This window comes from Rhododendron vialii, chromosome 4a (genome assembly GCF_030253575.1).
Source record: "Rhododendron vialii isolate Sample 1 chromosome 4a, ASM3025357v1".
NCBI lineage: Eukaryota > Viridiplantae > Streptophyta > Magnoliopsida > Ericales > Ericaceae > Rhododendron > Rhododendron vialii.
The window spans coordinates 31,884,965-31,899,885 of NC_080560.1; the positions used below are offsets into that span (position 1 = coordinate 31,884,965).

At 39.6% G+C, this 14,921-nt stretch overlaps 1 protein-coding gene across 1 annotated transcript; it reads right to left on the reverse strand.

The window, feature by feature from the left end:
• Positions 1 to 9,555: 9,555 nt before the first annotated feature.
• On the reverse strand, positions 9,556 to 14,554 carry LOC131322258 (protein CANDIDATE G-PROTEIN COUPLED RECEPTOR 7-like). The gene is made up of 2 exons (XM_058353503.1): positions 13,635 to 14,554; positions 9,556 to 10,430 (listed from the first exon to the last, which is right to left on the reverse strand). Exons 1-2 carry the CDS (start codon positions 14,347 to 14,349, stop codon positions 9,814 to 9,816), a joined length of 1,332 nt encoding a protein of 443 aa, XP_058209486.1. The 5' UTR covers positions 14,350 to 14,554; the 3' UTR covers positions 9,556 to 9,813.
• Positions 14,555 to 14,921: the final 367 nt, after the last annotated feature.

A 14,921-nucleotide genomic window follows, 5' to 3' on the forward strand; every position in this document is an offset into this window, starting at 1 on the left:
AAAAAAATTTTAAGAGAAAACGGAACAGACCTAAAACCAATAAGCTTGGTACTCCTTAACGGTGCTCCGATAATTAGGTCAGTACTCAGTAGTGTCTTCTTCAAAACAGCCACACAAAAGTGTCCATCATGAACATAAAAGGCATCTTATCACACACATGAACCTTACCTTTGGTCAAATTGTCACAAGACAAAACCTGATTGAACATCTTTGCTATCCAGCAAACATGCTTAATTATATGAGGAGAAAACAAAGGCCAGCTAAAGACAGGGTCAGGGTGTGACCATGTTTGTTCTATGCAAACGTGCAGTGCCTGCAACAGAGGAAGGAGGAGAGAGAGAGAGAGAGAGAAGCTACCTACCGCAATCAATGGAGACAGAAAAGACACATCAAACATTTGTACCTTGAGATTCCCCAGTACTATGTTTGACTGTTAGAAACTTACAAGGGGGTGGTGGTGGTTTAGGTCATCTCTGATCCCCGACAGTGTCTCAACTAATTCATCCAAAGTTAATTTCTCCTTTTTGACTACTTTTCTCTCATATAATTGGTTTAATTATACAGTGCCGCAAGCTGTAATGAGGAACATTGAATATGATGCTACTAAAAAGCGGGCTCTGTTTAGGGTTTTCCTCTTTAATAGAGCTTAATAGAAGAAAATAATTCATGTAGTCGACCTTAAGTAATTAGGACGTAAGGCTCGGATTGGTTTAGTTTTCGATGTTTTTTGAAACAGACACCATAAACATATTACTGTTTTTGTTTACAAAATATATAATCAATTCCACTAGTTTACGGAAATTCTAGAAATAAAAAAATTGTGTTGTCATTTGTTTTGAAAATACTTTCTACAACCCAAAAAATAAATAAACAAAAATTATTATGGTCACCAAATATATTTTTTATTTTTTATTTTTAAACAAAAACTCATTTCTTATTTTTCATTAACAAAAAATGAAAAACTGGCAACTTTATTAAACAGAGCCTACGTAGGTGTGTGTTTTTTTTTTGTCTGTTCAAAAAAAATTGCATTTGTAGTTTCACATTAAAGTTTTGTGGATTATTGATTTGTCTCGATGCGAGGAATTGAAAAAGTAAAAATTTTTAGTCTGAACTCTTTTTTTTTTAATAAAGCCGAAAAAACTGACTTTTTTGCTGATTTTTGTTTTTATTCAAGAAATTTTGAATTTGGACCATAGTTTTTTTTTTCTTTTTCGATTCCTCTCGTCGAAAGAAACCAATAATCAACAAATTTGACGCAAAACTAATAAGTGCAAATTTTTTTTGAATAAAGACAAAAAATAATAATGCAAGTGGCTTGTTTAGCCAAAACACCAAACTTGCATTTGCATGTAGTAGGTTGCATACAATGACCATTGACCTAAGGATGGGACCGGGGGGGTCTAGTGATGGCGACCGCCACAGCAGGATTTTTAGAAAATACAATTATTATATGTGAAAAAAAAATTATCCCCAACTTATATAGTCATGCCACTGCTAGGTTTTTTTCTTATTTTTATTATATACTAGTCATAAATCTTCTAGTTTTTTTTCAAGAAATGAGACCCAAAAAAGTATTCTAAAACTATATTCAATGGGCTAAATTGAAATAATATAAATGATGATGTGTAATTAAGAAAAAAAAATCCACATTCTAACCCTAAAATAACTTAACCTAAAAAATTAACGGAATTTAATTACAATGCCACTCCCCAAATTTATAATGTCACTCCCAAAAAGGAGTACGGTTATCAATTTGGGAAATCCATGTAGGGATCTAGAGAGTGACATTATAAATTTGGGGAGTGACATTATCGATACCCAAAATTAAAGTTAGTCTTTTTTCATACTCCATGTGCAAATGAAAAATATCATTTACTATAGTTTTTGTTATGTTATTTTAATTTTTTCTGGAGCCGATGACTATTAATATTGTAATGCATCTTTTTATTTTTTTTAATATATATTTCGCTACTGCTAGGATAAAATTCTAGTTCCGTCCCTGATTGTCAAGTATAGGTCAACAAATTTCTTATATCTGGTAGACAAAAACAATTGCAGACTGAATACTAAAGAGCCCCGTGTAAAAAAAAAAAAAGAATACTGAAGAGCCATGCAGCCAACGGATTGTTAATTATAAAAACTACTAATTATCAGCACTTATAAAAGCACTTTGCATGGAAAAGTAAATTCAGAAGAACACAATAGATATGCAAAGATAGTTACAGTTATAGAGACGTTTGATTGCCGGATTATTTTTTAGAAGGAATGAAAAGGATGCATGGAATTAGTGATGGAGATAAATGAGACATGTGGGTTTCAAAGATAATAAATTGATCGAATTGTATGTAGAACTGGATTAGTCGTGCTATATTTGGTTTGGATGGGATAAAAATGGGGTATAGAGTGACACATCATTGACCATTGGAGGAAGATAAATAATTACAAAGGTTTGGATTGACTAATGTACCACCCTTTTTTTTTTTTTTTGCCAAAGTTTAGGATAGATTAATCTCAGGAAAATAAAACCAATAGATCAAGATGGGCTCTCATCCTCACATGATGAATGAAAAAAGCCGGGGGGGGGGGGGGGGGGGGGGGGGGGGGGGGGGGGGTTGGAATTCCTATGAACAAATCCCACTCCCTCTCACAGCATCTTTGGCCACAACATGCGCCGCCGAATTGCCAATCCTTCGAATAAAACTCACTCTTGTATCTTCAATCTCCTGCATTAGTCGGGTCACATCAGCAATTAAAACCCCAACTGCTATGTTGACATCTTGCTGCTTAATTTTGAATCATGTCAATCACCAATTGGGAATCTCCTTCAACATGCATCTTCTTCAACTCCTTCGAATAAAACTCACTCTCGTATATCAAAACTCTTGCCTTAGCCGGGTCACATCCGCAATTAGAACCCCAACTGCTGTGTTGACATCTTGCTGCTTTTGAATCATGCCAATCACCAATTGGGAATCTTCTTCAATATGCACCTTCTGCAACCCAAGTTCTTTCGCAAAGACCAAACTTTCTCGTGCCGTGCGCCATTGCCTCCAACACTACTGGGCTCATCAAATACCCGTAGTGAATACCTCTGGCCGCTCTAAAAAGGCCACACGAGTCTCTGATCACAATGCCTGGCCCGCTTGACTTTCGGTGATTGTCCAGTCCCCTATCGAAATTGATTTTAACCCGACCATTCATGGGTTTTTTCCATTCAACTTACTCTCCCAAAATTGTTGGATGACCAGTGTCCCCAATCCTTGGTGTTCGTTCATTAAATTTCAAGAAATCTGCTGCCTCGTGAATCGCACCAGTGCAAGCCACATCCAGTCTCCACAGTTTATTATTGAAAATGTCATTTCTGCATTTCCAAATTCTCCAAACGATATAACCCACTACAGCCCACACATTCTTGTTTTCCTTCATCTCTTTCCACCTCTCTAGTAGGTTATCCCACCAATCAATAACTGAATCACCTTGAATAGAACTCATGTTAATCCCCAACGGAGATAGTCGCCACATGATCTATGCGAAGGAACATCTGGCTAGTAAATGAATAGCCGATTTCCTATCCTCTGAACATAGGGGGCACAACGCATCATTAACCATCCTCCTCTTGACCAGCGCGTCTTTCACGGGAGCAATATCATGCAAACAATTCCACACAAAATGTTGGATTTTACCTTGACACGGTAGCTACCAAACATTTTTCCATACCTCCTTCCTTCTTTTCCTGTTACTTCCCTCCCCCTCACTCTTTCCCCCAACTGCCCATCCCTCCTCAACCTTAACACAACTTCATAACCTGATTTAGCTGTATATATGCCATTACTAGTGAAATGTCATACTGCTCAATCACCCATTACGAATCTGGACAAATGTATACCCAAAATTAGTTCCGCTTCCTCCTGATTAAATGCCTCGCGAACCAGCTCCTCCCTCCATTTATTACCAACGGGCTCAATGAACTGACTAACCCAAAATCCCTTAGCAAAGTCAGCAATCCCCCTTGGTTTAAACCCTCCATCACTTGGTTTAAACCCTCCATCATGAGGCAGCCACCTCAAGTGGTATTGGATTAGGCAATCCCTTAAGTCTTAGTCTCATCTTTAGTCCCATGCGACAAATGTGAGATTATTTAATCCTGAAAAACATGTGACGCTACATGTTTCGTTGTACCATCAATTCAGAATAGCAATTCCGACATCAAACATGCCCTCAGGAGATATTAGAATTTGTCTTCTGGATCAATCAATTTCAAATTACCTTCTTGTATCTATTTTTTTCCTTCTTGGTCGCACATTAAGATGACGAGGGACGCATTAATCAGCTACTCTATCCACTTCCAACAACGAATTTTCAAGTTGATGGGATCAGCTGACCCCATTCTCTTACTTTTTGTCATCCCTTGGCCTGCTAGCTAGTTGGTTCCCTATTTTTTACTTAGATAACTGGCGACCACCCATTCAACAGCACACCAAAACGACGTCGTTTTGGTGGGTGGACAAGGGGAAAAGGGAGGCCAAACGGGGTGCTGTTGAATGGGTTTGCTTGAACCAAAACGATGTCGTTTTGGGGGATCCCCGGGTTCGGGTTGGAATTGCTCGTGGTTGAAGAAAAGATTGTTCTCTTGGAAAGTTGAAGCAAACGCTGCAGTATGGGTGCTCTGCTAGCTATACAGATTATTACTTCTTGCAGTATGGCTTGAGAGAAAATGCAAGGATTTTGTGATGCCATTTGCTCTTCTATTGTGGCTGATATAGGGGGCAGGGCTAGCTCTTGGAGGAGAGGATTAACAAGTGCAGTTCGAATATACTGAGTTATGTCGTATCAAGAACATTTCACCCAAGACCTTCAGTAGTAAACTGTGTTTGTGAAACGAGTTAAATGGAGATGCTCCAAGGCATTGACCGCAAATAAATGGCGATGATTATCCTAATTCTCAGAATAAAGGCGATAGATGAAGTCTCGAGAATAGCACTAACATTCAACCTAGTAGTATATCTTTCCCAAAAATAGACCACAGAAAATGGTGATTGCAAAAGTTTAGATGCTTATGATTTCATTTCAGTAGGGAACAATGAATTCCTATTCTCTAATCCCTTGGTCACTCCTGCGTGTTAGTAGGAAACCCCCGCCAAATCTTTTCCGCGAAGAGATCCTTCACTTCATTCAGAGGGGTCATCAGCCTCTCATCTTCTTGGTTAGCTCCCTCCTTACTCTGTAGCCCTCTCGGAGAGTATGCTTCAAATTGCTGCCCGTCATCTCCAAGAGTACATGGCAGTTGATAGCTAGGTTGTTGTGAGGAGCATTAGGAGACGTGCCATAGTTTTATCATTTTCACAGCGAGGTAGTCGCTTTCCACTTGGACCAAAAAAGCGTAAAAGCCTTGGAGGGCTGAACAAAAGAATACTAGGCCGAAAAAGCAGAGAAACTCTATATGGCTGAATGATAGGATACGCACCCGAAACCGTTGGGTGGGCATAAGGCTTGTACAGGCAGTTGGGAAGAACAAAATCCAACAGCGTATGCCTTTGGGTCGTGACAGACTCGGTCAAGAGTTCCGAGACCACTCTGTGGAACAGCTCACATGCAACCATTGGGTCGTATGGTGTTAGGACTAGGCCTAAACTGCCAAGGTCATCTAACCTAGTTGGCACGCATTGCTTGGCCACGTGGTGGAGACCAGCGTGCTAATCGGCAGACCACGTGCATTTGTCTTGGAAAGGATTAAGAGAGAGCTACGGGATGAAGTGCGCGCATGAGGGCATTACGAGGGCACGAGTCAGATACAAGGTGCTTGGGGTCAATTCACTCTCCTATAAAGTACATAACGAAACCCTTACCAGATACGTAGTACATTCTACTTCTACTATTGTTGTGCTTTCTGCAATTGTGGCTGACTTGATCATCAAAGCTCTACAGCCAACTGCTGGCTAGTAAACTCATCGTTGTGCAATTAGCCGATTCAAAGAAAGAGCTAAACCAGAGGACGGTCGTCATAGAAGGAGGAATCAACCCAAGAGTCTGCGTAAATGCTCATGGTAAAAGAAGACGCTATAATGTACAGTTAACCGCCCAGAAAAACGCCAGTGTTCAGCGTTGGGGAAAGAGAAAAAAAGGAATCCAGGTTCTCTACTCATACAAAAACTATCAAGAGGCAAATTCGGGTTTCTTGTTAGAACTAAGAGGATATGAAGTATGGTATGGCTCAGACATTCCTGGGGGTAAACAGAAATGCTTCACGATAATCCCTCTAATTTGTGTAAGGCAAATCAATGAATTCAGCTAGACTTTGTCTTGACTCCAACAAGTGTAGCCTGATTGTCATCGTCTGAGTATGCTATGGGAATCAAAGTGAAGAACAAATATGACGAGACCGAAAGGGGGTCATTCAACTGATTCATCGAGTATATTAAACGCCCGCAAAGCAGAAGCAACTTCACAAGCTGAATACCACACAAGGTCAACCAAATATAAAAGATTTAGAAGTTCTTATGCATGCAACTCTTTCACAAAATGAGGAAAGCAGAATCATATCCCATAGCCTCTTAGGCTCGAGCAGATATATATATTACATAGCAGCAGGGTGAGAGTTTATCCCAGATCAAAAAAGAAAAAGAAAAAGGGTGAGAGTTTATCTTAAGTCGTGAAGAGCACCCAAAGACCCTTTGCAAAGTAAATGTTTTCAGCTCAAAATGATATATGGAGTCATTGGGAGTCGAGACTAGCCGGGCTTGAAACCATGACAGCGGAGGGCTCAAGACTCGAAGGGAAGAATGCATCACATAGTCCGCATTCTCTATTAGACGTAGGCTCTAAAGAGCAAATAGTAACAATCTAGGTACTCAGAGAAAAGGCTAGCCAACAAGCTACACTAACAGTTGCATTCAGTTTCCACTTCCATAGCAAGTGCCTAGCACAAACATCTTATGTGAGACTTTGCATGCGCCTTCAGCATTATTTCTTTATAATGTAGGATACAGACACATCTGGGTTATGTTTATATATCCAAATATATTGTTATATGGGCACGGTTGGAATATTCTTCAAGAAATCTTTAAAAAAATTCAAGTGAATTGAAAATGATTTGACGTAGGAACTAATATTTTTCCAACCCAATATAGCATAGTGATACGTCAATCTCCAAGATCCTTGATAATCATATGTTAGCAAGTGAGTCATAGCCACCGAACAGGTGTTGAACACGTTGCGGAAGGAGTGTCGGACACGTGCAACATTTGTATTTCTTAATTATGGACACGAAAAAAAGAGTATTGGATATGTTAGAGCTTGTCCCTCATCAATTAATAATCATCTCCAAAACTAGTATATGAGTCTGGGCGGCCTCTCCACTTATTGCCATTTGGTTTTGAGTTGGATGCATTAATAGGACACATGTCGGAGAGTCCGACACGGACATACCACCTTCCTTTAAGCGTGTGGTTGTTAGACTCACTTCAGTATTATACACTGAAATATCACCAATTAATCGATTTGACCCAAAACCTAACATGCAAAAACCAAGTTTTAATAGAAACTATCCTGCAAAAAACTTAACCCAAGGACAAGAACATTTAAGAAGAATATCGAGACAAGAGCCAAAATGTATTAATCATAGAAAATGGATAATTAGTGATGATAATCATAATTTTCAGATTAAACCTGCCAGATAAAAAGCTTCAACAATAAGTTAATTCAATCCTGTGGCCCAGTAGAACTTGACCTCAATGGTTTTAGGCTGAAGAAACTCCTCTCAGAATCAAGAGCGAGCCCATGGGTCTACAAACTTGAGATGGGTGTGGAGAGGATATATCTCCAGTGGGGAGGTTCAAAACACTCACTGTGCTTTTCCTAACACTCACTCTCTTGGCACAATTGTATATGCATATCGTGTATGATAAATTTGGTATAAAGACACTGAATCCAAGTGAAAGAGGGTTAAAGTGAGAAACTCAGAGGGTTTCATTAAAACTGAAAGACTGGCTTGCAAAGCCAAACTTGTCAGAAGTATCTGTATCTTTCGCAAAAGTAGCATTGGTGAAAAAGAGAAATGTGGAAGTTCAAAAGTGAGTATCATGTAAATATGCTCATTTTCTTAAACTTATGAGTTAAATATCTATAGTTTAGACTCTCACTATTTCTTAATGATGCGGAACAATGATTACCAATATTTGATTCCATTAGTTTATACTTCTATATGTATAAAACAAGGGAGGCAGAATCATCCCAATTAGGATTTCTCATCATATCACTAGCAGAGAGAGAGAGAGAGTGTTTTGTGAAGTTGGGAAGAAAACCTTAGACCATTTGCCTATTATATGTTTTCACCTCACAACAATAACGACAGTTGGTATTTGGTAGGACCTAGCTGGAACTTGGAACTAAACAACTGAATGGGATAAGGCCAAAGGTACTTATGTGAGAGCAAACAGTAACAATCTAGATCTATGAGTTCAGTTTCTAATTGTATGCCAAGTGCTCATGGAAAACTTCTTACATGAGACTCAACCCAAGGCACTCGTACAAAGTAGTTACAACCTCAGTCTATCCTGACATTTCTGACAATGGGCCAAGAAACACCACAATTACTCCCCTGTAGTGCACTACAAAGCCTCCAAGGCTGCACAATTGTCTCCACCGCCAGTTTGATACTCTAAGAAACAATCCCTATCCTTACCTAAAGGGCCAACCCTACGATATCATTTGCCTATGTTATTCCACTTCTATACCCAAAACTTCACAACTTTTGTTGTGGCTTGACACATATCAAGCTGATGCTACTTGGGATCGTTACACAATGATATGCTAAGTAACACAACCAAATACTAGCCCTATACGGTTGATTTGTGGAAAGTGGGAACCCGTTCTAGCTTCAAAGTTGGAAGAGAAAACTAGCGAAAAAAGAAAGCAAGGCTTACGAATATCTACACCTATCAATTTAGTAATGTTTTTGCAATGGAAAATCACTCACATCAGCTATTTTGACGAAAAGAACATCTGGACAAAAACCTCATGTGTAATGAAAAAGGTAATATAAGAATAACGTGAAAACAAAAAGGCCACAGGCAATGTATACAACTACTAAGGGGACAAGTTAGACAACGGCCAAAATGCGTCGGTAAAGTTGTCACTCTTCATTGAGAGCACGTGTAGAATGATTATGACTCCCTTACTAAGAACTTGCGAGAAGGATATTACGGCCTATTTTACAAGCATAGGACTGAAAGAACAAAGTTTACAGTATGAACCAGGATAACATGAACCCTTGTGCTGAACAAAAATGCTCATGGAAAAATCAAACTGTTGTGAGCCAATAGTAGCATTAGCATCTAGTTTATGCAATCAGTAAACTGTCAACATGGAAACTGTCCAATCATCTGACATCCCCTGTGCATAACATAGGCAAAAATCAGAGAGCAAAACAGAAGACTATCGCTTTCCCCATAAACACCTAACTACAAGGATTCCACAACATATGTAGTATAAAAGAGGGCAACCACAAAATGAAGAAATTTTTTTTTTTGATAAGTAACCATAAAATGAAGAAAATGATCAGAGGAACCCCACAATTGACTAAGATTAGTTTACAATTGAACTAACAGTGTAACAGTTCAAGTATTAGCAACAAACGACATCAAAGGTCTATATAAAATAACACAAACTTTTCCATAAATACCATAACAAGAGGTTAAACAAACCAAGTTGCCATGGAAAATCTAAGTGTAAACTCACTAAACAACTCACAGTGTGTGATTGCAAGAGCAATGAAGAGGGCCAAACAAATCAGAAAGTCTCCTCCTGAAGATTTCAAAGCTCAAACTCTTCATCCCGAAGCGCTATCTCTGCTGCCTCTTCTTCCTCATCATCAAGTACAAAGTACTCATTCTTCTCAACTGGCCTAAACATATAAAACATCACCATGTAAAACGCAAGACTAGCAATCTCCTCGGCGGCATTGCTCACCCACTGATACTTATACGCGGCGATTGTCTTGAGAGCAAACACAACAATCCTCGTGAAATACAAGTACCCGATCACCACAATATAAAACTGCCTAAAAAGAGTCAGTTTCGCCAAGTTCCTCGCAGCCTTCCCATCTGTCTTTGAAGTCTCCCTTAATGACCTAATAGACCACACAATCGGGAAGATAATCGCGCAACAGCAAATTATATCCACCAACAAAAACACCTGGTTCCAAGTCACCCAATCCTTAATAAACGGCCCAGTCTCACCAATCACAACTGAAGCCACATTAGCCAAGACTTGAAGCGGAATCACAATCATCAAAACCTTCTTCTCCTTCTCTTGGAGAAAGGGTTTTAAAAACGACCAACCAGTCCCGATCAACACAATGACAGTGAATAACAACACTACTCTGATGAACTGGAAAATATAGAACAAGATGTCCCAACCGTGAGGCGTACCTGCAGCGGCAGAGCCAGAATTTTAGTTTCAGTTTGGCGAATTCCGTTTACTCTACGACTCTAAATTTCTCTCCTCTCAATTTTATGACTTCTTCTCTTTCTCCCTCCTTCCACTTATAGTATTATTATGTACCCTAAATCTAATGCCTAAAAACTGTACAACATGAGTACAGTATGATTTTCCCAATGAACAAGTATCCAAAGAAACAGAGCTATAGGGAAAAAATGAACGGGAAAAAAAACACAAAGATCTTGTGCAAAATCATTATTTTCTGATAATCCAATTGGCGCAAAATAATTATTTTCTCATAATCCAATTGGCACAAAAACTGAAACAAATTAGAATGCGATAAGCCGATAACAGTTAATAAAAAATAACTCTAAAAAATTAAAAGAACTAAAATTTCAGTTTAGGTGGTGCAAAACTCAATTTTCTGACTCTAACTAGTCTATTCCTTCTTCTCTAATCTCTATGATATGGCTCCTTCTCTTTCTCCCTCTTTCCTATTGTGTGTTCTAAATTTATAATGCATAGAACCTCTAACAAACTCAAAATACACGACAGGAGTACAGTTCTTTTCTTTTTCTTTTTTTGGTGCAAACAATTCTTTTGTCTAGTAAGAAACTACCTAAAGAAACAGCAATATGGACCCCAAAAAATGGGCAAAAATGAAAGTAAATCAAAGATCTTATATTGTATGTGAAAAACTTAATTATTGAACATCCAATCAGCCCTAAATTGAAACTAATTGAAAAGTGAAAACTATTTATCACAAAAAAAAAAAAAAAAGCTTTAACTAGTCTATATCTCTCTTCTCAATTAGATGGCTACTCCTCTTTCCCCTTATAGTTCAATGCATAAAATCTCCAAAAACTCAAAAGGTACAAAAATAAATGGGGAAATATCAAACAAAACTCAAAGATCTTATGCAAATTTGTTATTTTCTGAAAATCCAATTGGCACAAAAACTGAAAAAACTAAAATATGACAAAAATTGATAATAAAAAAAAAACTTCAAAATTGAGCACATAGCTAAAAAGAGTTAAAATTTTAGTTTAGGTGGAGCAAATCTCAATTTTCTCTTTAATTTTTCTTTTCTATTATATAGATCCTTCTATTTTTTTCATGTCTTCTAATGCATAAACTCCCTAATAAACTCTAATTAACAATATGAGTAAAGAATCTATTGCCTAATGAACAACTATCTAAATAAACAGCACCGATAGGGACAGAAATAAATGAGGAAAAATGAAACAAGATTCATAGATTTTATGCAAAAAGGTAAGATTTCTAAAATCCAACTGGCGCAAAAATTGAAAACAAATTAAAAGGGAAACCTAATTATGCGTAGACCAGCAAACAAGCTCCTGTTGGGTAAAAAACCCGATCACTCGCACAACGGAAGCGTAGCGAAAAACAATCACACACAAAAGAGACACAAGATTACGTGGTTACCCAAACTCGGGTACGTTCACGGAGAGAGAACAACTTCCACTAATATTGAATGAGAGCAATGAGATACAAAATACCCTACTCTAGCTCTCGAGCTCTCGGTATTTTTATCTCTCCCACACTCACCAATATTCTCACACAATTTTGCTCTTTTTCACACACTATGCTCTCTGCCTTTTTTCTTTCACACACACAGCACAATTCATGGCACACCACCACCTTAAATACATGACTAGCTCTAGCACAAAATGACTCTTGAACTGCCCAGAAGAAATTCTCCTCCTTGGAACAAAACACAACTAACTTACCTCTCTTAATTCCCTTGGTCATTAATTATCTCGGCCAACACCAAACAAACCACTATGGCCTTTTCTTTTTCCAAACAGCATTAACACCTCATGGACAAAACCCAACAACGATTGTCTAGAGTGGTTGAACGGATCAACGATTGTCTCACTTGGGTGTAGGGGGTGATTGTTGGGTACACTCAAATGGAGTGGGTGTGTTGTAGGGGATAAAACCCCTTTGTTTGTTCACCCTATTTTGGATTGCCTTTTGGCAGTTTGCGTGTCGGCTAAGGGACAGAGAGAGGGGTCAGGAGAGAGTGTGAGCGAGAGGCTCCTCCGAAGGCTCCTCGGAGATGCCCGGAGAGACTGTCAGAGAGCTACCGGAGTGAGGGAGAGAGAGAGGAGTGATGGCAGCCGGATTGTGGCGTGTCGGAGAGGTTTTTCCATGTATATCGTATTTGTTTTGTGATTAATACATATACAAAGTTTTTCCTCGCATCTCTCGTGTTTGTGCTTGGTTGTGTTTGCGTGCTTGTGCTTGGGGGTGCGGGTTTTGGGTTGGGGTCTCTACCCAACAGCTCTTCAGTTGGTATTGTTATGCTAACAAACAGAGCTTCAACATTTTTTAACCTCATTAAGCTTTCAAACCAAACCAAGCTCGAACAAGCTACTACTCGGCTTGTTCGGCTCGCCATATATACAAACTTCAAGCCACTCAAGATTGACTTCTGTTCGGCTCGATTAAAGCTAATTTGAGATCAGCTCGTCTTATAAAAAGCTAAGCTTGAACACATTTTAAAGCTTGTTAGGCTTTCAAACCAAGCCCGAACAACCGATTGCTCGGCTCGTTTATCAACCCTACTTATATGTATATAATCTGATGCAAAACAATTCTATTTTTAAATCCAACTAGAGCAAAAATTGAAACAAATTAAAAGGGAAACGCAACTAAGCGTAGAGCTGATAAACGACCCAAGCTACTCGAGTTCGAGTTTGTGTTCGCTCGTTAAAAGCTCGTTCAAGATCCATTTGTTTCGTGAACAAACAAAGCTTGAACATTTTTCTAACCTCGTTAAGCCTTCAAACCAAGCTCAAACAAGCATACCATATATTCAAAGTTCAAGCTACTGAAGATCGACTATTGCTCGGCTGGATGAAAGCTTGTTCGAGATCGGCTTGTCTCATAAGTAATCTAAGCTTTAACATATTTTAAAGCTCCTTAATGTTTCAAACCAAGCTCGGACAACCAATTGCTCGGCTTGTTCATCTTGTTTATCAGCCCTACTTACGTAAATAATCTTTCAAAAAACTTGAGCCCATAGCTATTATCTCCAACAAAGCGTACCGAGTGACTTCTACAAACTCAACGATCTAATCCAAAATCATTACTTCATAAGAATCTAACTTTCTTAAAAACAGAAACGAATTCGAGAAACGAAAACCAATATCTCCAACAAAGCGTACCAGTGACCTTGACGTAGTGCTTATCCTCCGCGGCGCAGATCAGGTTCAACGCCTTCATCAGGATCAACCCGCACATGAGCAGATGGATCCGGTGCACGGATCTCCTATTCGTCAAACAGATGTAGATCCAGAACCCTAGAAAACCGAAATAAACAACAGAAAACACGAAAAACAGGGACGGCAGGTGCGTGAGCCCGGCCGAAAGATAATCCCTGATTCCGCCGGCGTCGAGGTTGTACACCTCCGTGCGCACGTCCATGGTGACGCGGCTCTCGGGGGCACAGTTGGAGAAGAACAGGGAGTACTCGTTGGGGGCGGTGACTGGGTAGGATTGGGAGAAGGAGGTGTTGGGGGGAGGGGAGAGGTCGCGGAAGGTGAAGAGGAGGTTGATGTACTGGGAGTCGAGGACGCAGAAGGGTTGGGATTGCTCGGATTGTTGCTGGAGTTCGATGAGGACCTGGATGAGGGATTCCTCGGACAGGAGGAAGAAGCCGAGGCGGGAGGGGTCGGGGCGGGAGAGGGAGGAGACGACGGAGACGGAGGAGACGGAGATGGCGACGTGGCCGGTGTGGGTGAAGCCGAACTTCTCGAACAGGATCATGGAGCGGGCGTCGGAGGTGATCTTGAGGGATTTGATCTCGGCGAGGGCGGGGTGGAGGAGGAGGAGGAGGAATAGGGTGGCGGCGAGGGCCGCCGGGAACGGAAGTTTCTGCATTTTCGAGGAGGAGGAGGAGGGAGAGAGAGGGGTGGTGACGGTGGCGGTTGTGGTGAGGGGAAGAGAGATCTGGAAATTGGTCAACTTGTGAGATGGGGACAGAACTGAAAACGCCTTCTCCGTTGGTTAGATCGGAGTTAAGTATTGGTAAAAATGATGGGGGCAGGGGCCTGTGGTTGGGTATTTGAAATATTCTTTTGTGAATAAATTATCGAAAAGTTTATCCAAGCAGACTTTCTATCACAGATCGTGCACATATTGCAATTTGGGACCCAGCGAGTACAAACGGCTTTTTGGATTTCTTTTGGATTTTAAAAAAATAATCGGAACCGTTCATTTTGTTTAGAATACTTTGTTTATAATCTTTGCAAAAAATAAGCTTAATCTAATATGGGTCAGGGCATTTACAAAATATTCAACTTTGTTACATAATTTATGCCTAAATTCTAAAGCAAAGTTGGATGTTTTGTAAACATTTTTACCGCTACCGGATTGAGTTTATTTTTTAAAAGGACCATAAACAAAGTATTTTAAACAACATAAGCGGCTCCGATCATTTTTTTATGACCCAA